The sequence below is a fragment of the Puma concolor genome, chromosome B3 (genome assembly GCF_028749965.1).
Source record: "Puma concolor isolate L17-30 chromosome B3, mPumCon1.1.hap2, whole genome shotgun sequence".
NCBI classification, from domain to species: domain Eukaryota; kingdom Metazoa; phylum Chordata; class Mammalia; order Carnivora; family Felidae; genus Puma; species Puma concolor.
The window spans coordinates 119,686,233-119,713,425 of record NC_141672.1 but is presented as its reverse complement, the minus strand read 5'-3'; the positions used below and the strand labels follow the sequence as shown (position 1 = coordinate 119,713,425).

The 27,193-nt window shown below is 34.6% G+C and overlaps 1 protein-coding gene across 5 annotated transcripts in view; it reads right to left on the bottom strand.

The window, feature by feature from the left end:
- Positions 1-27,193, bottom strand: part of SCAPER (S-phase cyclin A associated protein in the ER) — a 505,214-nt gene that overhangs the window by 239,628 nt on the left and 238,393 nt on the right. For all 5 annotated transcript variants that reach the window (XM_086711283.1, XM_086711287.1, XM_086711288.1 and 2 more), the window contains one exon: positions 1,941-2,006. In XM_086711283.1, coding sequence (XP_086567409.1) covers positions 1,941-2,006 — 66 coding nt within the window. The remainder of the gene's footprint in view (positions 1-1,940; positions 2,007-27,193) is intronic.

The following is a 27,193-nucleotide window of genomic DNA, read 5'->3' as shown; positions in this document are numbered from 1 at the left end:
ATTCAAGAGGAAAGGAAATAGAGTCCACCACTTGATGTAATAGTGGCAAAGTTATATTAGATTGCACAGGGGCATGCCCCCAGGAATGGCTCAAGTTGTGGCTATCTTTGTAAACATTATCTCACCATCATATATTAAATTTGCTCAAATATTTTAATCTATTTCTAGACTGTTTTTAAAACTCTCTTCCATCAATTTGAATTTTTATTAATGCCCCAGTGCAAAAATATTTTAACAAATACTTTGATATCTGTAAGTGCAGTCCTACCTCACTATCCCTTAAAATTATTTTTCTAGAAATTTTCATTTATTTTTCTGCATGTTCTTTAAAATGATTCTTTTTTTAAAACGGTTGTTATTTTATTGACATTTTACTATACCATGTCTTCTATCCAAGAGTGTAATTTGTTTTTCCATTTATACAAGTCTTCTTTTATACCCTTTGTTAGGATTTTAAGGTTTTTAATTTTTATAGAGCCTTCATATTTCTTGTCAAGTTTATTCTTAGTTTATTTTTTATTGCTATTGTAAATGATATTGATGTTTTCTAACTGATCATGAGAAAGGAAAGTATTAATTTTGTAGCTTGGCTATGTTGTTGCATTATCTTAAAGCAAGTTACTTACCCTGTCTAAGGCTTAGCTTCCCTAATGAAACTCATTGAGTTGTTGTGAGGAATAAACGAGGCAACACAAGTAAGGAGACTGGAATGAGGCAAAGGCCCAGAAAAGCCAAATATTATCACATTAATTTGGTAATCAGCCACCTTACTGAATTTATTCTCTTATTTCTACTAGTTTTTCACTTGATTTTCTTGGGTTTTCCAGATATACAGTATCATAATCTTGATAATTTTGTTAACTTCTTTAATATTTTACACATTTTTTTTCTTTTAGGATGGCAATGACTAATTGTTTCAAAACAATAAGTGATAAAAGTAATTATCTTAAGGGCATCTCATTTCTTTTTCTATTTTTTTAGGTAGGCTTCATGTCCAGCACAGAGCCCAACACAGAGCTTAAACTCATGACCCTGAGATCAAGACATGAGCTGAAATCAAGAGTTAGACGCTTAACTGACTGAGCCATGCAGGTGCCCCAGTGGGTAGCTCATTTCAGAAGGCAACAATATTTCTGTTTTAAATGTAAATAACTGCTACATTAAAATGCTATAGCATATCTACACCAACAACTGGTTATAGATATTCCTCAATTTGTGGCAGTTATTTCTTGACTTTTTCACTATGAAAAATAACAGTAAAATAGTTATTTTTGTATATAAATATTTGGGCACATTTTGCATTATTTCACCAAGCAGCAGTGTATGTTCTAAGCTCTGGATTCACATTGCCTTTCACTAAGACTACACTAATTTGCACTCCCATCAGCAGTGTTTTTGAGTATCTTCCTCACCACACCTCTACTGGTAACATATTTGAGAGAAGCAAAATGATGATGGTTTTGTTTACTTAGCTCCTGTGTAGTTACATGTATACTCAGTGGTGGAGTCAGATCCTCCTCATTTGTCAAGTGGCCCTGGCAACAATCCTGAACAAGGCCTCCTCAGAGCAAGAACCAGAACAGCACTGCCAGAACCTGTTCTGCTAGAACAGCATTTCTCTACTTAGGCGCTACTGATGTTTTGGATGAGATAATTCTTTGCTCACCGCAGAGTGTTTAACAGCATCCCTGCGTCTCTTTACACTTGATGGGAGTAGCACCATTTCTCCAAGCTGTGATAACCAAAATGTGTTTACATATCCCCAGGCACAAATATCCCCTGACAAAATCATCCCTGGCTGGAGACCACTGTGTTAGAAGAATGAAGCTCTAGGCAACCGATACCAAAGCCCAGGATCACAGGAATACAAGTTCAGATAAACTTTTGTATAGGCAGACACCAGTGAGATAGAGAAATAAAATATAGGGTAAAATACTCACTTTGCTTTATAAGGTGAGTCAGATCCAGAGTTTTTTGTTTCCATTAAACTCTCATATTCCTTGGCCCTGAAGAGAAAAAAGTTTTATCACTGTCAGTTAATTTGCTGCTAATTTTTATGATTATCTAAAACCCTATGTTTTTCCTCTCCCAGTATTAGGAACATTAGTTTAACACTTTGATTTCTGAGAATATTTCTTTAAAATACTATAAATATTATCAAAAAAGACTAAAAATTATTTCCTCATAGGATAAAGAGGAGATTCATAAAAACATTTCTAAGTTTACAGATATGGTACAGAATGGTGCTTATTTTTCAGAAATGTTAAACTCATGATAATTAAATTTAAAACCATATTAGGTTTCTACAAGATAGTTGAAATGGCTAAATATCTATATACCTTAAGAGGTATACAACGCAAAGCTGAATACAAGAATATTTAACTTTAGAAATAATTTGAAAGGCAGTGAAAGTTACTGGACGAGACAAAGATTTGTTTTGTTTTGTTATTTATATTTCTTAAATACCAAAAGCTTGGAAAAATCTGAGATAATGCTTTTCTGCCACTGTCTAACTAGGCTCTAGCTTGCCTGAACCAATAGGGATAGCCATCAACAGTTAATTAACAAAGGTGTCACTATAGCAATCCATTAATATTGACTTAATTTGTCAATTTCTCTTTTTGGAAGAAAAAAGGGAAAATACTAACTTAAATTTTAACTGCTCACCCAAAGAGTCCTAGTCTCAAAGAATTAGTCTAGTGACCTATGAAAGAATTATTCATGATGTAGATCAATCCAGATCACAATGAAAAAATAAGCAATACTTCATAAAAAAATCATGAAAGATGCAAATTACAACACCCCTAATAAGGAAAAAGCAAATTAGCACAGGTTATACATGGGAACAAAAGAATAACTAAATTAGAGTTCAACATTAAATTATGTGCTGTTGCAACCTCCGCATGCTCATTGCTATCAGCCACCATATTAAGGAATATCAAAACAGGAAAATAACCACTTTACAGTGGCGAGTAATTATTTTTGAGAGAGAGAGAGAGAGAGAGAGAGAGAGAGAGAGAAAGCAGGGGAGGGGCAGAGAGAGAGGGAGACACAGAATCCGAAGCAGGCTCCAGGCTCTGAACCCACAAGCAGTAAGAACATGACCTGAGTTGAAGTCGGATGCTTAACCGACTGAGCCACCCAGGCACCCCTCAAAAATCTTAATTTTACCTGAAATAGTAGCTAACCACTTTTTCCTAATTTGAATCCTCTCTTGATTCACTTTTTAGCAATCAGGTAAATATTTATTTCCAGAGTTCCTACTCTGTATAAACTGAGAGGTATATATGTAGCAGGAATGATGTGTCTACATAGGGGGAATAGTCACAGAATTTATTCTCTGTAAGGGAGAGGAAGACATAAGAGTATGAAAAGATACCCAAGTCTACAAGGCAGAGTAAGTGACAGATGACTATTGCCACAAGTGCTTATTTCTAGCTAACATGCTAAAGTAAGTGTCCTGAAGGAAATGGAATGTGTACTTACTTGAAAAATAGGTAGCATCCAAATACACACAAAAAAGAGGAAATGGTAGTAACAATAGAGAAAAGTGAGTAAGCAATACTCGACACATGGGAAAACACTGGCTATGCTTAGGAAGTGTACAGATCCATTCTGCTGGAGCAAAATATTAAAATGTGGGGATAGTGAGAGGTAAGGCAGAAAACAAACCCTTTCAGGTACTCTATTACAATTAAATTCTGATGACTTATTTTGTAGAAAGGACCTACTTTACTTTATTAAGACTTTAAATTTCGGGGTGCCTGGGTGGCTCAGTCTGTTAAGCATCTGACTCTGGATTTCGGCTCATGTCATAATCTCACAGGCCTGAGAGTGAGCCCATGTGGGGCTCCACACTGGGCATGGAGTCTGCCTGGGATTCTCTCTCTCCCTCTGTCCCTCCCCTGCTTGGGCACATGCTCACTCACTCGCTTGCTCTATCTCTCTTAAAAAGAAAAAAAGATTTTAAATTTTGTTAGCGTAGTGCTGTATACTGCATTCCCTCATTTTTAATGATGTCATCTTAGTCATACTCTTTCTTATTCATGATGTAGCTTGTTTACTCCATTTTATTTTTTGTTAGCCTTTTCACAGGCTAACAAAAAGTATTTTTATATCCTATTTTGTATGGGGGTTGATGTGAATATGGGTCTAGCTCCTTGATTGTTTAGGCCATTTTTACTTTATTTATTTTTTTTTTTCAACTTTTTATTTATTTTTTTGGGACAGAGAGAGACAGAGCATGAACGGGGGAGGGGCAGAGAGAGAGGGAGACACAGAATCGGAAACAGGCTCCAGGCTCTGAGCCATCAGCCCAGAGCCCGACGCGGGGCTCGAACTCACAGACCGCGAGATCGTGACCTGGCTGAAGTCGGACGCTTAACCGACTGCGCCACCCAGGCGCCCCTGCCATTTTTACTTTAAATAATAAAATCACTTAAGGCTAATATTTCATTTGTAATAGTTTGGGCCACATCCCATAAGTTTTGTGCTCTCATTGTCACAAATTTCAAATAATCTCTAATTTCCATTTTGACTTACTCTTAAAAAACTCTTACTTCAAGTAATGTTGTCTCCATCCCCCAAGCCCTTGATTCCAAAGTGGGTTTTTTCTTGTCTTTACTTATTTTTATATTTTGTGGGTTACTCTTGTTTTAAGATATAATTTACATACAATAAAACAAGTTAAAGTGTATAAATGAGTTTTCACAGCTGTGTCTACCAATATAACTGAAAACACAATCATGATATAAAACATTTCCACCACCCCACAAAATGTTTTCATGTCTCTTTGGAGTCACTCCTCCTTTGCTACTAGCAACTGTTCATCTGCTTTTTACCACTATGGCTTTCTGAATATCAAATTACTACACCCATACACACATAAATTCATTTAACATAAATCTCTTGAGATTCTTTCATAGTGCTGAATGTATTATTAATTAATGGATTTTACTGTTTGTAGTGTACCATTGGGTGGACATCACGATTTATTTATCTCTACTTAGGTATTTCACTTCTTTCTAGATTGGGGCTATTTATGAATAAAGCTACTATGAACATTTGAGGACAAGTTGTTACATAGGCAAATGTCCTAACTTCTCTTGGATAAATACCTAAGAATGGGATTACTGGCTTACATGATAAGCATATTTACCAAAATATTTACAGGAGGGATCATTCCAATGTGTAATTCTACCAGAAAAGTATGAGAGTTCCAGTTGCTTTAGTACTTAAAGAGTGTCTTGTATAATTTCCTTTTGTTACTGATTTCAAACCTGTTCCTTGTGGTGAAAAATGCCATTATGATTTCAATATTTACAAATTTATGAAAACTTTTGTGGTCGAATATATGGTCTATGCTGGAGAATATTCCATATCATTTGAGCAAAGTATACATTCTGCTGTTTTTGGTGGAATGTTCTCTATACATCTATTGGGTTTAGTTGGCTTGTAATAAGTTATTAACCTTTATTATTTCCTTGTTGATCTTCAGTTTAGCCGTCCTGTTCATTTTTTAAAGTGGGATATTGAAGCCTCTAACTACTACTGTTGAATTATCTATGTCTCCCCCCATTCTGTCAGTTTTTTCTTCATATATTTTGGGGCTCTGACAGGTGCATACATGTTTTAATAGATTCACTCTTTCACCATTATATAATGTCTTTCTTGTCTACTGTATAATTTTTGTCTTTTTTTAAAAATTTTTTTTAACGTTTATTTATTTTTAAGACAGAGAGAGACAGAGCATGAACAGGGGAGGGTCAGAGAGAGGGAGACACAGAATCTGAAACAGGCTCCAGGCTCTGAGCTGTCAGCACAGAGCCTGATGCGGGGCTTGAACTCACTAACCGCGAGATCATGACCTGAGCTGAAGTCGGCCGCTTAACCGACTGAGCCACCCAGGCGCCCCTATAATTTTTGTCTTAAAGTCTTTGTTGTGTGATATTAACATAGCTACTTCAGCTATATTATTTTGTAGAGGTAAACTTTGCATAAAATATCTTTCCATCCTTTCATATTAAACCACTTGGGTCCTTATATTCAAAGTGAGTCACGAAAAAAACATACAGTTGGATCATTTCTAAAAATCCATTGTGCCAACCTGTGTCTTTCACTGGAATATTTACTGTACTTACATTTAATGTAATAAATGAGGACTGATTTACTTTTGCCATTTTGCTATTTCCCATATATCTTTGTCCCTCTCAATTCTACCTTACTACTGCTTTGTTCTGTGTTAGAAATTTTCCAGAGTGCCATTTTCATTCTCTTCTCATTTCTTCTAGTATGATTCTATATATACATACATACATACATACATACATACATACACACACAGAATTAACTTCTTAGCAGTTGTCCTGGGAATTATAATTAACAGTTCATAACAATCTAGTTACAATTAATACCAACTTCCTTTCAGCAGTATATAAACATATTGTTCCTATATAGCTCTGTACTTCCTTTATGCTATTATTACAAATTAAATCCTTATATATTATGTGTTCATCAATGTAAGTTTGATAATTATTGTTTTGGGCAAATGTCTTTTAAATCAAATAGAAAAAATACTTATTTTTTATTTTTATTTATCACGAAATATATTAATTTCTCTTTCATTTTTGAAGTTTTGCCAGACATACAATTTTTGGTTGACAATTTGTTTTTGATTTTTTTCTACAAGGGAACTGAATATGTCATCCTATTACCTTTTAGCCTGTATAGGTTCTGATTAGAAATAAGCTGTTAATTATATTGAGAATGTTTCATATATGAAGAGCTGATTCACTTTTGCTGCTTTCAAGATTTTTTTGTCTTTGCCTTACAACACTTTGATTATAATGTGTAACAGTTTGGATTGCTGAGTTTCCTCTACTTAAAGTTTGTTGTGTGTCTGAGATGTGCAGATTCATATCTTACATTAAATTTGGGAATTTTCCACCCATTATTTCCTCAAATATTCTTTCTCTCTACTATTTTTTTCTCTCTCTACTCTCCTTCTGGTACTCCCCTTCAACATGTATTGGTCCCACAGGTTTTTGAAACTCTATTCATTTTTTTCATTCTTTCCCCCATAGAGATAATCTCAGATGATCTATCTTCAAGTTCACGGATTCTTATTTCTACTTGCCCAAATTAGCTGTTGAATTCTTCAGGTGAATTTTTCATTTTGGTCACTGTATTTTTCAGCTACAAAATTTCTATTCATCCTTTTTATAATTTAAATTATATATTAAATAAAATATAAATATAATTTTAATATATCATTATTACTATTCCCCAGTTGGTTAGATATCATTCTCATGGAACCTTTAGTTCCCTGAGTATATTTTAACTTAAAAATTTTTTTTAATATTTATGATTTAGAGAGAGAAAGAGAGAGAGAGAGAGAGAGAGAGAGAGAGAAAGAGAGAGGGGGAGAGGGGCAGAGATAGAGGGAGACATAGAATCCCAAGCAGGCTCCAGGCTCTGAGCTGTCAGCATAGAGCCCGATGCAGGCTGGAATTCGCACACCATGAGATCATGACCTGAGCCAAAGTTGGACAGTCAACGAACTGAACCACCCAGGCATCCCAAGTATACTTTAACGTTTTAATTTAAAGTTTTGTGTCTTAAGGCCAATGTGTGGGTTTCTCCTGGGACATTTTCTATTAATTTTTTTTTTCCTGTGTATAGGCCAACTTCCTTTTTGTTTGCACACCTTGTAACTTTTTGTCAAAAACTAGACATTTTGAATATTATAATGTGGCAATGCTGAAAATCAAATTCTCCTCCTCTGACAGGGTGTGTTTTTGCTGCTTGATGTAGTTTTATTTATTTGGTAACTTTTTTTTAATATGAAATTTATTGTCAAATTGTCAACACCCAGTGCTCAGTCCAACAGGTGCCCTCCTCAATGCCCATTACCCACTTTCACCTCCCTCCCACTTTTCTGAATTAATCATCTAAAGTTTGTATTCTTTGTCACTATGGCCACTAAAGTCTCTGTTCAGTTAGTTTAGTGATCAACTAGTGATGCAAGCGCTTTCCTTAAATACCAGGAATGACAACAACAACAACAAAAGTCCTAATATCATATTTGCTGATGTGCTGTGTGTGCGGTTGAGACAAAATGACAAAACTCTGGCAGTTTACAACTCTTCATGCATATAAGCCTGGAGGTCAGCCAGAGATAAGACCTTAGGAAATTCTCAGGTCTTTTCTGAACATGTATCCATCCAGCTCTGGGCATGCATTTGGCCCTCTAGATTTTTCACAGTATGTGGGAGCGCCTCAAAGCCCTTATTACTGAAAGCATTTCAATCCTCCCCTCCCCTCCCCTCCTCAAGGCACCTCACTCCCAAGCTTCTTGATTATTGTTTGTCCTGAGTGTTTTTCCTGGCCCCAGACTGCACTGTCTAATACATCTGCCTTTAAGTTTTTTTTTTGACAACTGCCCCCAGGTAGCCTCTGCAGCTCTGGGAGATTTCTGAGTTACGTTAAAGAAAGGCAACCTGTGGAACCACTCCTTCAGAAAATCATCAAACAGATCAAAATAAACAACTACACATCACGAATATAAAGTCTTATCTGCTCCCTGTAGTACTAGGTACCTGTATCAGGGATGTAGGTGGTTGTCTTCAAAGCTGCTGCTGAGCTCGGGAGTGGATGTAATTAGGGTAAATTAAAATGCCACTAAACTCTCTTAAAAACGTTCAGTTGATTGTTTTGCATTGTGTTTTCCCCTGGTAGCAGTAAGTTTTTGATTAATTTCCAGCAGTACAAAAGTTGAATCTGACAGTTTTTTGCCAGTTAATCCATTGTTTTCATAGGGTTATAGACTACTACTGCAGTTCCCTACGAAGCCATTTTCACTCACATAATTCAAGAATTCTAAATTCAAGTCTTTGTTTTTTATCAGTACATTTACGTAGCATTATTTCTGCTATTTTATTTTTTAAACTAACTTTATTGACATATAATTCAAATACCATCTAAATGTATAATTCAATGTTTTTTATTATATTCACAAGGTTGTGCATGCATCATCACAATCTAACTTTAGAACATTTTTATACTCATTGAATAAAACACAATAACTTTTAGCCATCAATCCCCATTTTACCCCTCCTGCTCCCATCCCTAAGCACCACTAATCATTCTGTGTCTACAAATTTTCCTATCCTGGGGGCGCCTGGTGGTTCAGTCGGTTAAGCTTCCAACTTCAGCTCAGGTCATGATCTCACGGGTCATGAGTTCGAGCCCACTTCAGATTCTGTGTCTCCCTTTCTCTCTGCCCCTCCTCCACTCATTCACACAAAAAATAAATTTTCCTATCCTGGATATTTCATGTAAGTGCTGATATTTCATAGGATACATGGCCTTTTTAGACTCGCTTCTTTCACTTAGCATGTTTTTCAAAGTTCATCCATATTGTAGCATATATCACTACTTCATTTCTTTTTATTTCTAAATACTATTTCATTGTATGAGTATACATATTTTACTTAACCATTCAACAGATGACGAATATTGGGTTATTTCCACCTTTTGGCTGTTTTCAATAATGCTGTAACATATGTTTACAAGTTTTTAAATTTTTTTAATATTTATTTTTGAGAGAGAGAGAGAGAGAGAGAGAGAGAGAGAGACAGAATCCAAAGCAGGCTCCAGGCTCTGAGCTGTCAGCACAGAGCCTGACGCAGGGCTTGAACTCACGAACGTGAGATCATGATCTGAGCCAAAGTCAGACGCTTAACCGACTGAGCCACCCAGGTGTCCCTGTATACAAGTTTTATTTTACTATATAATTAGGATTCTCCTGCATATAGAGCTGTGAGTGGAATTACTATGTCACATAGTAGTAATTCTATGTTTAACTTTTTAGGAACTAAGCAAGTATTTTCCAAAGTAGACAATTTTACATCCCTACCACTGAGCTATGAAGATTCTAACTTATCCACATATTTGTTGTTAATTTCATTATTAAAGAATTATCAAATTTAATAATTTAATTAACTAACTAAATAATTAAATATAGCCATCCTACTTGGTAGAAAGTGGAATCTCATTATGAACTTGTTTGCATTTCCTTGAGGACTACTGATTTTGGGCCTTTTTGTGATCATATTGGCCATTTGTATATCTTGTTCAAGAAATGTCTACTCAGATCCCTTGCCCGTTTATTACTGGGATATTTGCCTTTTATTATGGAGCTGGAAAAGGTCTTCATATATACTGGCTGTAAGTTTCTTACAGGAACATGATTTGCAAATATATTTTCTCATGCTGCACGTTGTCTGGTCATTTCTTTGATGGTATCTTTTCAAGCACATTTTGAATTTGACATCATCCAATTTACCTTTTCTGTTTTGGTGCTAGCAGCTTTATTTTAAAATTTCTGTGCAGGAAGATCACCTCTTTCCTCTTTTTCTATATTTTCATTTATCGATCAAATCTTCTGTTTTCTTTATCCAAATCAGTTTTTCTCAAATAAGGGTACACAGTCATAACAACTATAAATGATAACAACTTTGTTTCTCCCTTTCTGATTTCCCACAGCTTAAACTTACTAACTTAAATACAATCTCCACTACAATATCAAACAAAAAGGGGCAGTGGCAGATGTGTCCTTGTCTACTCTTAAATGAGAATGCATTCAATAGTTTATCACTAAGTATATCTTCTCTAAGGTTTTGGTTAATACTTTATCAGATCCTGAAGTTTCTCTCAATAATATTATTCTGCTGAAGTTTTTCTCTTGAATGGATGTATTGCTTTTACTAAGTCCATTGAGAGAATCAGGATTTTTCTCCTTATTCAATTAATGTGATGACTTATGCTGATTCATTTTTAAATGTTCAACAAACCTAACATTCAAATAAACTTAAACTGGAATTTTCTCCAAGGCTATGAACTATGTTAATGACAAATTATAGGTTACCACTTACTATAAAATTAGGGACGTTCTCATATTGGCTACATACTTTAAAAATATTCCCAGAGTCATCTACATTTTAAAAAAAATGTTTATTTATTTTTAGAAGGGGGAAAAAGGGGGGAGGAGAGAGAGAGAGAGAGAGAGAGAGAGAGAGAGAGAGAGAGGATGCACATGCAAGGGAGGGGCAGAGAGAGGAGACAGAGAGAATCCTAAGCAGGCTCTGCCCTGTCAAGACAGAGCCCAACATAGGACTCGAATTCACGAACCCACGAGATCATGACCTGAGCCAAAATCAAGAGTTGGACGCTTAACCAACTGAGCCACTCAGGCGCACCCCCCTCCTAAATTTATATACACCATTTAATATGTGATGAGCACTTTACGTGAGTTAACTTGACATAATCCTCATAATAAAATTATGAGTTAACCATTTTACAGATGAGGAAACTGGCACTGAGAAGTTGTTCAAAGTTATATTACATAGATGGATTCAAATCAAAGTATTTAGAACCAAAGTCTAATAGAAAACATCTGTCCTGTTTTAGAAAACAAGAAAAAAGAGTAAAGAGGGAGAAAGAGGGTCCTTTTGCCAGAAAAAGATATTTTATATGCTAGGGTAAAGGGACTGATAAAATTGCATCAAACCTGTATTTAAATTTTCTAATGATACATTTCTCTTTCAAATTCTTGTTTAACTAAATGTTCTGTTAACATACATTGAGCCTAGGCAGCTTGATCCCCAGCATGAAACAGAAAGGAAAACTTTGGGGGTCAAAGTAATTATCTTTCAACACACAACATTTGCTTTTCAGCAAGGAAGAAGTAAAAATTTCACTATTTGCAAATGACATGATACTCTATGTTTCTGTATAGAAAACCCAAAAGATTCCACTAAAAAATTGCTAGGACTGATACAAGAATCCAATAAAGCCACAGGACACAAAATCAACATACAGAAATCTGTCACATTTCTATACACCAATAATAAATCAGCAGAAAGAGAAATCAAGTAGTCAAGCCCATTTACAACTGTACCAAAAATCATAAGATACCTAGGAATACACCTAACCAAAGAGGTAAAAGATCTGTACTCTGAAAAACTATAAAACACCTACAAAAGGAACTGAAGATGACACAACAAAGTGAAAAACATTCACGTTCATGGATTGAAAGAACAAATATTGTTAAAATGTCTATAGTACCCAAAGCAACCTAGACAGCTTATGCAATCCCTATCAAAATAACACCAGCATTCTTCAAAGAGCTAGAACAAACAATCCTAAAATTTGTATGGAACCACAAAAGACCCTGAATAGCCAAAGCAATCTTAAAAAAGAAGAATAAAGCTACAAGCATCACAATTCTGGACCAAGTTACATTACAAAGCTGTAGTGATCAAGGCAATATGGTACTGGCACAAAAACAGACACACAGATCAAAGGAACAGTATAGAATAGCCAGATGAATCTGCAACTATATGGTCAACTAATATTTGACAAAGAAGAAAAGAATATCTAATGGAAAAAAGACAGTCTCTTAAATAAATGGTGTTGGGAAAACTGAACAGCAACATCAAAAAGAATGAAACCAGACCACTTTCTTTCACCATACACAAACATAAATTCAAAGGATTAAAGACCTAAATGTGAGACAAGAAACCATCAAAACCTTAGAGGAGAACACAGGCAGTAACTTCTTTGATATTAACCATAGCAACTTCTTACTAGATATGTCTCCTGAGGTAAAGAAAACAAAAGCAAAACTAAACTATTGGGACTTAAGATAAAAAAGCTTCTGCATAGCAAAGGAAACAATCAACAAAACTAGAAGGCAATTTATGGAATGGGAGAAGATATTTGCAAATGACATATCTGATAAAGGGTTAGTATCTAAAATCTATAAAGAACTTGTAGAAGTCAATACCCAAAAGTGAATAATCCAGTTAAGAAATGGGCAGAAGAAATAGACATTTTTCCAAAGAAGACATACAGATTGCTAACAGATACATGAAAAGATGCTCAACATCACACATCAGCAGAGAAATACAAATCAAAACTACAATGAGGTATCATCTCACACCAGTGATAATGGCTAAAATTAACAACACATGAAACAACAGGTGTTGGCAAGGATGTAGAGAAAGGGGAACCCTCTTACACTGTTGGTGGGAATGCAAACTGGTGCGGCCAGCCAGGAAAACAGTATGGAGATGCCTCAAAAAGTTAAAAATAGAACTACCCTATGATCCAGCAGTTATACTACTCAGTATTTATCCAAAGGGCACAAAAATACTGATTCACAAGGACAAATGCACCCTGTTTATAGCAGCATTACCAATAGTCAAATTAAAAGAGCCCAAATGTCACCGACTGATGAATGGATAAAGAAGATGTGATTTATACACACACACACACACACACACACACACACATACATATATATGTGTATATATGTATATATATATGTGTATATATATGTATATGTATATGCGTATACATATATATATACATATACACATTGTGTACGTATATATGGGTGTGTGCCTACACATATACACACACACATATATACATACACAATGGAATATTACTCAGCCATAAAAAGAATGAGATCTTGCCATTTGCAATGACATGGATGGAGCTAGAGAGTATTATGCTATGCAAAATAAGACAGTCAAAGAAAGATAAATATCATGTGATTTCACTCATATGTGAAACAAAACTACTGGACATAGGGGTAAAAAAAGATACATAAACCAGAAACAAGACTTTTAACTATAGAGAAGAAACTGAGGGTTCTTGGAGGGGAGGTGAGCAGGGGGATGAATTGAATAGATGATGGGTATTAAGGAGGGCATTTGTTATAATAAGCACTGTGTTGTATGTAAGCGATGAATCACTAAACTCCACACCCGAAACTAGTATTACACTGTATGTTAACTGACTGGAACTTAAAGAAAAACTTTTGAAAAAAGATCTTTGGGATATAGCAAGAGCTGATTTAAGAAGGAAGTTTATAGCAATACAGGCCTATCTGAAGAAGGAAGAAAAATCACAAATAAACAACCTAGCCTTACACCTAAAGGAGCTAGCAAAAAAAAAAAAAAAACAACAAAAAACAAAACACAAAATCAGCAGAAGAAAATGATAAAGATTAGAACAGAAGTAAGTGAAATAGAAACTAAAAAAATAACACATCAATGAAATCAACACTGGTTCTCTAAAGATCAACAAAACTGATAAGCTTCTAGCCAAACTCGTCAAAATCATCAAAGAGAGAGAGAGAGAGAGAAGACTCAAATAAAATCAGTAACACAAGAAAAAAATAACCACTGACACCACAGAAATACAAACAATTATAAGAGAATATTATGAAAAATTATATGCCAACAAATTGGACAACCTAGAAGAAATGGGTAAATTCCTAGAAACATATAATCTCCCTAAATTGAAGCAGGAAGAAATAGAAACTTTGAACAGACCAATTACCAGCAATGAAATTGAATCAGTAATAAAAAAATTCCCAGCAAACGGAAGTCCAGGACCAGATGGCTTCACAGGCGAATTCTACCAAATAGTTAAAGAGTTAATACCTATTCTTCTCAAACTATTCCAAAATATCGAAAAGGAAGGAAAAATTTCAAATTCAATCTATGAGGCCAGAATTATCCTGATACCAAAAACAGATAAGGACACCACTAAAAATAAGAACTACAGACCAATAACCTTGAGGATGCAAAAAACCTCAATAAAATACTACCAAACTGAATCCAATCCAGCAATACATTAAAGAAATCATTCACCACACTCAAAGTGTGATTTGTTCCTGGGATGCAAGGGTGGGTCAATATTCACAAATTAATCAAAGTGACACATCACATCAACAAGACAAAGGATAAAAACCATATGATCATTTCAGTAGATGCAGAAAAAAACATCTGATAGAGTTTAACACCAATCATGATAAAAGCCCCCAACAAAGTTGATTTAGAGGGAACACACCTCAACATAATAAAAGCTTTATATGAGCAAACATATTCAATGGGAAAAAAAGTGAGAGCTTTCCCCTATGGTCAGGAACAAGACAAGGATGTCCACTCTCCCCCACTTTTATTCAACATAATACTGGAAGTCTTAGGCACATGAATCAGACAAGAAAAAGAAATATGAGGCATCCAAATTGGTAAGGAAGAAGTATAACTTTAATCATCTGCAGATAATATGATACTAAATGCAGAAAACCCTATAGATTCCAGCAAAAAACTACTAGAACTGATAAGTGAACTTATTGAGGTTCTAGGATACAAAATCAATGTGCAGAAATTGGTTGAGTGTCTATACACTAATAACAAAGCAGCAGAAAGAGAAATTAAGAAAATAATCCCATTTAAAAATGCACCAAAAATAATACCTAGGAATAAACCTAACCAAAGAGGCAAAAGACCTGCACTCTGAAAACTATAAAACACTGATGAAAGAAACTGAAGACAACACAAATAAATGAATTTCATGCTCATGGAATGGAAGAACAAATATTGTTAAGATATCTAGATGGCCAACAGACACATGAAAAGATGCTCAACATCACTCATCATAAGGGAAATGCAAATCAAAACTACAATGAGATACCACCTCACACCTGCCAGAATGGCTAAAATCAACAACAAAAGAAACAAAAGGTGTTGGCAAGGATGTGGAGAAACAGGAACCCTCTCTTGCACAGTTGGTGGGAATACAAACTGGTGCAGCCACTATGGAAGACAGTATTCAGTTTCCTCAAAAAGTTAAAAACAGAACTACATTAGGACCCATTAATTGCACTAGTGGGTATTTACCCAAAAAATACAAAAGCACTAATTCAGAGGGTTACGTGCACCCCTATGTTTATGGCAGCATTATTTACATAACAGCCAAATGATGGAAGCACCCCCAGGGTCCATGTATAGATGAATGGATAAAGAAGATATGGCATATATGTGTGTGTGTGTATGGAATTTATATGGAATATTATATTACATATATAATATTACTATATTTATATTATATATAAATTATAATAAAATATTATTATATTATTCTATAAGTATATGTGGAATATTATTCAGCCATAAAAAGAGTGAAATTTTACCATTTTCAACAATATGGATGGAGCTACAGAGTATAATGCTAAGTGAAATAAGTCAGAGACAGACAAATCATACGATTTCACTCATGTGGAATTTAAGAAGCAAAACAAATGAACAAAGGAAAAAAAAGAGACAAACCAAAAAACAGACTCTCAACTACAGAGAACAAACATGGTTACCAAAGGGGTGGGGGGTGGAGGGATGGGTGAAATAGCTGAAGGCAATTAAAGAATACACTTACGATGACGAGCACTGAGTAATGTATAGAAATGCTGAATCACTGTAGTGTATGCTTGAAATTAACACTGTATGTTAACTTTGCTGGAATTAAAATAAAAAACTTAAAAATAAAAGAATTAAACCCCATGTGTCCCATTCTTCACTTTTAATCTTGCCAATTTTAATAATACCCAAAATCCAAGAGCACATTTTGCATACTGTATATTGGCCAATTTGACAATAAATTATATTTTAAAAAATAATAAGTAAAAAACAAAAGAATACCCAAATAATTTTAGTTTCACAGAAAATCAAATGAAATCTGATTTAATACTATTTCTTCTTCAGATAGTTTCTCATATATTCATGTTTATTATTCATTCAATAAATATTTATTGAGTATGTATAATGTATCAGAAATTATTCTCAGCATTAAACATATAGTATATAAAAAACTCAGATATAAAAAGCTCAATAAGGTAACTATTCTCATATGAAAGTTTACAGTGGGGGGAAATGGAAGGAAGGGAGGAGGGAAATGAGGAAGGAAGGAAGGAAGGAAGGAAGGAAGGAAGGAAGGAAGGAAGGAAATAAATCTGAAAATAAGAAATGCTATGAAGAAAACAGAACAATCAATATAGAGTAACTGGATATATATGTGTGTTGAGGAGTCATGGGATTTACAGAGGGCCTCGTGAAAGATTTCTAAATAATTACTCTAGGGGTGCCTGCGTGGCTAAGTTGGTTAAGCGTCTGACTCTTGATTTTGGCCCAGGTCATAATCTCACGGTTTGTGGCTTTGAGCCCCGCATCGGGTTCGACACTAATGGTGCAGGCCCTGCTTGGGATTCTTTCCCTCTGCCCCTTCAACATACTCTCTCTTCTCTCTAAAAATGAATAAACTTAAAAAAAATAATAATGATAACTCTAAGTAGAAACTTGAATGAAGTGAAGAAGCTGGTCACAGATAAATCTGGGGAAAGCTCAGATTGGGTAGACAGAACTTTAAGTGCCAATACATTAAGGTATATTCAAGAAACAGAATGGCAACAATGAAAAAAATGGAGGCAGAATCATGATTATATAAACATGCTACTCCATTAAAAATGCATTCTTGAAAGTCTGCAATGATCTTGATTAGTATCAAACACAATGGCCTTTTCTCTCTATTCCTTCTTGACGTTTCTGTCCCTGTATTTTACAGCTCAATATCACTGCCCTTTGCAAGGCTTCATCTTCTTTAATTTCTATTTAATAACTATTATTCTTACCACTGAAATTTTAATATTATAATAATGAACGCTTATAATAATGTATGCTAACTATATAACTTTAGCTTTCAGTCCAAATGTCAAACTTTTCTAGCTCTTCACTTGGTAGTTTAACCTTCATCTTTTCCTCTACAACTTTAAAGCAAAACTCATGGTTGCCATTGTATATCCACTTCACTAGATTTCTCAATAGTACCTTGGACTGAAATTTCAAAATTATTTTCTATTTTTCATTTTTTCAAATAATATATCATCAAAAATTATTAGATTAAAACACTTTTTGATTATTTTCTTTACTCCTAATTTTTTCTGCAGTATACTATAATGTAAGGCCTATCACTTCATGCTTGGATTAGTAGAATAATCTCCTATTCACTCAAGTTCTCAACCTTGTAACCCTGTAGCATGGCACAGGTTATAAATCTTCCCAAATCACTGGCTTCTTGATGTTACTCCCTTTGTTACCTATGGTGGTTCCTTTCCAAAAGATCTAGTCAATCTGCTAAATGGCATTCAAGGCTCTCTATAATGTGGCCCTGTTCTAGCTATCCAACTTTATTTTCTTTCACATTACCATCTGCATTTTATAATTAGATTTGCACAGTATACTTTTGAGACATTATGAGATTTTTTTCTTGAGAACTGTTTTGAGACATTTTCACCAGTTAGGCTACTGCTTCCAGCAGGAGGGCAGTATTATAAATACCTGCACAGACTAATGCTGAAGGCAAAGAACAGGAGGAAAATATTACCTTTACAAAAATAAATTTCAGTTAAAAAGAATAAGTAGACATTTAACACGCATACAAATGGGAGCCCTGTCTACCAGTTCCTCTGGGATATCCCTTTGATAGCTCAAACCTACCCACATAGCATCTATCACATCATCTTTATCTGTGCCCCTATTTCTTTTCTTCCCCAACTTTATTGAGATATAATTGATATATAGCATAGTGTAAGTTTAAGGTGTACAATGTAATCACCTTATATCTATATCCATATCTCGCTGTATATATTGCAAAATGAATACAATAAGGTTAGTAAACACCTCCAATACCCATATAACTACCATTTTGTGTGTGTGACGGAACATGTAGTATATACTTAGTAACTTTCAAGTTATGTAGTATTGCTAATGATTGTCACCAACCTGTTTATTAGATCCCCAGAACTTATTCATTTCATAGCTGGAAGTTGGTACCAACATCTCATTTCCTTGGTTCCCAAGCCACTGACAATCACCATTTCTACTCTGTTCCTATGAGTTTCTTTTTCAGATTCCACATATAAGTGGAATCATATAGTATTTGTTCCTTTGACTTTTTTCACTTAGTTTAACACCCTTAAGGTCCATCCATGTTGTCACAAAAGCCAGAATTTCCTTCTTTTGGCTTTACTTCAGTCAAGGACATTGGTATATAGCTAGAATCTCTAGGGTCATCAGCAATTTCTTCCTGTCTCCTTCGCTCACATCAAGACATCTACATAATCTTTTTCAGATTTCTTTCTTCTATCCATCTCCTCCACCACATGTCTGTGCCAAACATTCTGGCATTTAATTTTGATCCTTAACGAACCATTGTCTAATTATGTGTGAGGAAGTTAAAACAATTTTTTTTATTATAACTGTAGCCTTTAGAACCCTAGGCTTTGAGCCTACGTTTTCTTCCATTTGTAAGATGAGGCAATAGAACTAGCTAAATTCTTAAGGTCTTTTCTAGCTCTAAGATTCCATACTTCTAAATTCCTATAAACACTAGGTATCAAATTGTTAGGCACATTAGGAGTTAAAAACTTGTTAAAATGTAGATTTCTCACTAAAACCAAGTGAATCCGAATCAATAAGCTGAAGTCTAGGTGTGAATCTACCTTTTAAAAAGGATCTCAATTGACTCCAATGCAAGAAGTATAAGGATCACAGTTTGAAAATCATTGTCCTGTTTCATGATTCAATTCATATGCAAAGCAACACAACCCTTGTTATCCATTGAGTTTTTTCTTATTTAATTGGCTGATAGTTTTTAGAGTATAATCTGATTTCCAGAGGGTCTCAGAGAGTCTCTCAGGTCAAACTTTTTCACTCTCATTCTCTTAAAAGCATACAGTGGATTTCCATATTCCACATTATAAATACATGCCCATGTTACATATTCTAAAAACATCATGCCATACATTACTTGATAGTCTCCTTATTATTGGCTATCTAAACTATTACTCAAGTTTCTGCTCTTAGGATTACCAACACAATGAACACTCACAGACTATTTTAATTTTGCTTATAATGGGTACTTCTAGTCTAAGACAATATCTGGGGCATAATAAAGAGCTTAATAAATACGAGCCACTTTTTGTTTATATGTATTTCTTTTTATCATCATCATCAATTTTATAAGTAGTCTTCCCTGACTACCCAGGCATAACTAAGTTTATTCTCCCTGGAGTTCACCTAAATACTTATTTATACCTTTCTTCTGCTACTGTGGACACACTGTCTCATATAAGGGTTATTTATATGTAATTTATCTCTATTAATACCTTGTAAATGTCACAAGGGTAGAAGTTATGTTCTATTCACTTTTGTTTGCTGATCATTCAAATATTTGAATAATGGGTTGAATGGATTCCTTAAGACCACAGAGGACATAACCAACACATATAAAGGATGCAAAAGGTTTCACCTTAAAGTTCTACATCAGAATCCTATAATAGGTGTTAGCCCTTGTATCTTTCCCCTGCCTCTCTTCTGCTCAACTACAGTCTCCATGACCATGGTTGGGCTCACTGGTCAATTGTAAGCCAAGGATTAACCCTATCATATCTCAAACATAAATTCAAGGCAGACTCTATGTTTGTCTGTGCATGTATCTATACCTGAATTTACCTCTAAATACACATTATGGACAGATAGCTATTCACTTTCCCTTCTCATATATTCATTTATATGTTTACATACCTATATTTATTCATATGTATATAGGTATACATAGACACACACCTTCATTCTCTCATTGCTCTCCTTCCATCATTTCAGAACATCTTCTTGAAAGTCCTTTATTCTCAGAGATAAGGATTCTGTTATCCTAGTGATTACCACTGGATAACTGAAAGGTGATATGCAAGCTGCCAATACTGCAGACACAGGTCTGGCTATATACAGTGAAAACCTATGACTCTAATAGTTGCTCTAACTAGCAGCTCTCTCCCTTGCTCATTCCTACCTCCATTCAAACTCCAGATCAATGACAATCTGTCCCACAAATCTAATTTCTTGCTTAATGTCATCACACTTCTGTTCTAAAATGCAGTCTAGTGATTAGAGCTTTACTGCCTATCTTGCTTTTCTTGGTCTTCTGCACCACATGATGGATCCTTTCCACCTAATTTCCAGCAGCAAACAAAGTTCTGACTCCTCTTATGGACTCCTCTTTCAGAATAAATTTTTTGCCTGAATGTCAAAACTTTCAAGGAACCACATACACTCTCACAGTTCATCCAGTATAGGTCATATAGAACCTTACTAATTAGTTTTAGAACACATACCCACAATTTAAACCACCTGCTAATTCTGGCTTTGCCATTAGACAATGTCCCTCATCTAGCTGGTGTCAAAGGAAGACCAAATATCTCTGGTTTTACATCATCTAAAATCAGGTCCCTACAGCCTTACCCTCACTAACTATAACCATTAAACCTGGAATGGACTATCATGCCTCAAGGCTGAATTCTGATTTATGAAAGTAAATTCATAGTTCTTTTCTCTACTTTTATAAAGCCAAAGAAATCCCAGTGATATGAACACTAATTTCATAATCCAATCTCATCTAATTCTTTTTAACTAATGTTTGTTGAAAACCTAATAGGTGCCAGCAATAGAGACAAAAATCCTCATGTATATATTCCAGTGGGAGAAAAGCAATGTGTAAATAAATAATATACATACTATATTAAATAATATAGTATAATATATATAATACATAATATATATGTATACTAATACACATAGTATAATAAATAATAAATACATAGTACTTTAGAAGATGGTAAGTGCTAAAGCAAAAATAACTGGGGAAATGTTGATAATGCCGCTTGACAATTTTGTTTTCAGTCATTATAGATTAGCTAGTATCATACTAGCCCTTCTGTTATGAACAACAATGAAAATTCCTAAAGTATATACGGAATTACTGTTTTTCATGTATCAACTAGTAGCCTAGGACAGTAATCCCTGAGTAAAAGGAAACACTTGCTGTACACCTGTTACTTCACCATGTAAAGAAGAGGAATATGTATAAGACATAGACTCTGCCATAAAGGAGTTTACAATTCAGTTGAGGTAGTGAGTGTCACATATATCAAATGTTAACTGGGTGGCTCAGTTGGTTAAGCGACCGACTTGGCTCAGGTCATGATCTCATGGTTCATGAGTTTCAGCCCCCCATCAGACTTGCTGACAGCTCAGAGCAGAGTCTGCTTCAGATTCTGTGTCTCCCTCTCTTTCTGCCCATCTCCCTGCTCACACTCTCTCTCTCAAGATTAAATAAACATTAAAAAAATTTTTTAATTAAAAAAAGATAATAGTAAAACATAAAACAACCACAGCAATAGTTTCAGTAAATATAAACTGATTAAAAACTGCAAATAGACAGTGTCAGAAAAGACAGAAAAGGAAGACTCACATATGACAATTATAAGAAATACACAAAAATATATAAGGAGATAAAGTTGTAAGTTTAAAACTAAAAGAATGGGAAAAAATTTATCATGAGAATACTAAAGTTAGATAAAGTAGATAGATAGTAGTAGATAGATAAAGTTAGATAAAGTAGACTTAATCATAAGAAATATTAAGAAGTTATTAATATTAAGAATCATAATATTAAGAAATATAATGGTAACGGGATCAATTTTTCAAGGAGATAAAATAATACTAAATTTGTATGTATCCAGCAACAAAGCTTCAAAATTTGAAGCAAACTGGAAAATACTGAAGTGTGAAATGGAAGTGTGAAATAATATTATTATAATAAATGAATATGAATATGAATAATAATAAATGTTAATATTCTTTATTAACTGATACAATAGGAATCTAGAGAGACAGACAAAATAAATACAAAGAAAACCCAGGAAGAAAGAATTTAAAATATAAATAAATGAAATACAACAAAATGAAAATCAAATGACAGTGGAAGTTCATAAATTAAGTTCATTAATTAAAATTGATAAATTCCTGGCCAGAGTGATCAAAGAATACAATTGCAATTTTCAGGAATAAAAAAAGCCATGTCACTATAGAATCTTAGAGGTTTAAAAAGTAGAAAAAAAAAGTTTTAAGACTATATTTTTATTTTATTTATTTTTTATTTTTTTTCAACATTTTTTATTTATTTTTGGGACAGAGAGAGACAGAGCATGTACGGGGGAGGGGCAGAGAGAGAGGGAGACACAGAATCGGAAACAGGCTCCAGGCTCTGAGCCATCAGCCCAGAGCCCGACGTGCGGCTCGAACCCACGGATCGCGAGATCGTGACCTGGCTGAAGTCGGACGCTTAACCGACTGCGCCACCCAGGCGCCCCAAGACTATATTTTTATAGAAATTTCAGGTTCACTGAAAAATCGAGAGAAAGGTATAGAGATTCCCCATATACCTGTTGCCCCACACATGCTTAAGCCTCTCCCAAGGTCAACAACACCCAACAGAGTGGTACATTTGTTACAACTATTGAACCTACACTGACACATTATTATCACCCCAAATCCATAGTTTACATTAGGATTCACTCTAAGTGTTCTATATTCTGTGGGTTTGGACAAATGTAAAATGACATGTATAAAGTGTAAAATCAGTGTCCAGATTCAATTTTAGCTGTGGATGGCCAGTCATCCAACACCATTTGTTGAAAAGGCTATCCTTCCCAAATTATATTGTCTTTGTTCCTCTGTCACAGATCAGTTGACTCTGTTTATATGGGTCTATTTCTGGGCTATTTTTTGCATTGATCTATCTATCAGTTCTTTTGCTAATACCATACTGTCTTAATTACTATAGTTTTATAATAAGTTCTGAAGTCAGGTATTGTCAATCCTCCAACTTTGTTCTTCTCTTTCAATAGTATAGTGTCTAATCTGGGTCTTTTGCCTCTCCATATAAACTCTGAAATTAGTTTGCCAATATCCATAAAATAACTTGATGGGATTTTGACTGGGATTGCATTGAATCAATGCAATCAACCTGGGAAGAACTGACATTTTGACAATATTCTCTGCATTCATAAACATGGAATAATATCTCTCCATTTCTTTTTTTTTTTTTGAGTATAGTTGACATACAATATTACATTAGTGTCAGGTATAGAACTACCATTCATTTCTTTTAACAGAGTTTTGTAGTATTCCTACATAGAGCTTGTACATATTTTGTTAGGTTTATACCTAAGTATTTAATTTGGGGGGTTACTAATGTATGTGGTATTGTGGTTTTTTTCTTCCATCTCAAATTCTACATTCAATGCCAGTAAAGAGAAAAATGACCACTGTATATTAACTTTGCATCTTGAAACCTTACTATAATTATTAGTTCCAGGAGGGCTTTTTTTTTGTCAATTCTTCCAAATTTATTATGTACATAATCATGTCATCTGCAAACAAGGACAGTTTTATTTCCTTCTTCCCCATGATGCCCAGTATACCTTTTATTTCTTTCTCTTGTTTTACTGCAGTATCTAGGACTTCCATTATGATGTGGAAAATGAATGGTGAGAGGACATCCCTGCCTTGTTCCTGATCTTAGTGGGAAAGCTTCAGGTTTTTACCATTAAGTATTTTATTAATTGCACATATATTGTAGATATTCTAAAAAGCTGAGGAAGTTCTTTTCTATTCCTAGTTTACTGAGAGTTTTTGTTCTGAATATGTGCTGGGTTTTGTTAAATGCTTCGTCTGCATCTACTGATATGATCATGTGATTTTTCTTCTTTAGTCTATGGAGGTGATGGATTATATTAAGTGATTTCCAAATTTTGAACCAGCCTTGCATATCTGGGGTATGTCCCACTTGGTCATAATTCTTTTTATACACTGTTGGCTTTAATTAGCTAATATTATTTTCAGGATTTTTGCATGTATGTCCACAAAAGAGATCTATTTTCTTGTCTTCTAATATCTTTGCCTGGTTTTAGTATTAAATAATGGTGGCATCATAGAATGTGTTGGTTAAGTATCTCTTCTGCTTCTATACTCTGAAAGACACTGTACACAACTGGTATAATTTCCTCAAATGTCTGGTAGACTTTACCAGTGAACCCATCTGGGCCTGGTACTTCATTTTGGGAGTTAATTATTGATTCAACTTCTTTAATAGATATAAACCTATTAAATTGTCTATTCTTTGTGTGAATTGCGGCAAATTGTGTCTATTTTATTTTATTTAAAAAAAATTTTTTTTAACGATTATTTATTTTTGAGACAGAGAGAGACAGAGCATGAACGGGGGAGGGTCAGAGAGAGGGAGACACAGAATCTGAAACAGGCTCCAGATTCTGAGCTGTCAGCACAGAGCCCGACGCGGGGCTCGAACTCACGGACCACGAGATCATGACCTGAGCTGAAGTCGGCTGCTTAACCGACTGAGCCACCCAGGCGCCCCATAAATTGTGTCTTTTAATAAACTGTTGATTTCACCTAGGTTATCAAATTTGTGGGAAAAAAAGATATTCATAGTATTTATTATCCTTTTAATGTCCATGGGATCTTACTGATATCCCCTCTTCCATTTATATTAATTTGTGTCTTTTTTTCTTAGCCTAACTAGAAGTTTACCAATGCTATCTCTCTTTCAAAGAACTAGTATTATTGGTGTTGGTCTTGATTTTCTCTATTGATTTCTTTTCAATTTCATGGACTTCTGCAATAATTTTTATTTCTTTTGTTTTGCTTACTTCAGATTTAATTTGTTCTTCTTTTACTAGTTTCCTAAGGTGGAATCTTAGATGATTTTAGATCTTTCTTCTTTTCTAATATCCAAATTTAATTCTAAGTACTGCTTTTACTGAATCACACAAATTTTGGTAACTTGTATTTTCATTTTCATTTAGGTCAAAATAACTTTTAAATTTCTCTTGAGATTTCCTCTTTAACCAATGTATCATTTAAAAGTGTTTTCTTTAATCACCAAGCATTTGGGGAAATTTCAGCATTCTAATCATGATTTCTATTATAATTCCACTGTGGTTTCATAATAGTCACTGTATGATTTCTATTCTTTTAAATTTGTTAAGGTGTCTTTTCTGGCCCCAAATGTGGTCTACCTTAATGAATGCTCCATATGAGCTTTCATGCATGCTTTCTGAAGGGAAGCTGGATGTAATTCTTATCTTTGTTCCACCATAAGTATGGCATTTTCTTCCCTCTGCTTTCTTTCAAGATTCTTTTTGTTTTTCTGAGCTTGAATATATGCCAATGTGTCATTTGGATTTTGGCGGGGGTGGGGGGGGGAGGGGAATCATTTATGATGATTGAGGTTTTCTGAGTCTCCTGGATCTGTGGTTTGGTATCTGAAATTAATTTGGAGAAATTCTCAGTCATCACTGCTTCAAATACTGCTTCTGTTCCTTTTGCCCTACCTTCCCCTTCTTGTATTCTCATTTACACATTATGTGCTTTGTAGTTGTCTCATAGTTCTTAGATATTATGTTTTGAGGGTTTTGGGTTTTTTTTTTTTTTTTTTTCAGTCTTTTCTGTTGCTTTTGGTTTTGGAAGTTTTTTCTTTTTTACTAAAGTATTTTTTAATTAACTGTCTCACACACCTAACACTATTTTTAATTCTAATTTTTTTAAGTTTATTTATTTTGAGAGAGAGACAGAGACAGAGAGAGAGAGACAGCACAAGCAGGGGAGGAGCAGAGAGAGAATCCCAAGCAGGCCATGCGCTGTCAGTATAGAGCCCGATGCAGGGCTTGATCTCACAAATTGTGAGATCATGACCTGAGCTGAAATCAACCAACTGAGCCACCAAGCCACCCTGAATTTTTATTTTTTATTTACGTACAGTTGACATGCAATATTATATTAGTTTCAGGTATACAACATAGTGATTTCACAATTCTATACGTTGTGAAATGCTCACCATAAGTGTAGTTATCATCTGTCATCATAAAAAGTTATTACAGTATTATTGACTATATTCTCTATGCTGTACTTTACATCCTCATGACTTATTTATTTTATTTTATAACTAGTAGTTTGTACCCTTTTGTCCCCTTCACCTATTTCACTCATCTCTCCCTCATGTCCCCTCTGGCAACCATCAATTTGTTCTCTGTATTTGTGAGTCTATTTCAGGGGTTTGGTGGGGGAGTTTCTTTTTCAGTATCTTGAAGCTCAGAGATGCTTTCTTTAGTCATGTCCAGTATAGTAATAAGCCCATCAAAGGTATTTTTCATTTCTACTGCAGTGTTTTTAATGTCTAGTATTTCTTTTTTAGTCTTTCTTAGAATTTCTCTCTGCTTAAATTGTCCTTTCTTCTTGCATGCTGTCAACTTTATCCATTAGAACACTTAGCATATTTATCAAATTGTTTTAAATTTCCAGTGTAACAATTCCAATATCCCTAGCATATCTGAGTCTAACTCCAATGTTTGCTCTGTCTCTTCAAA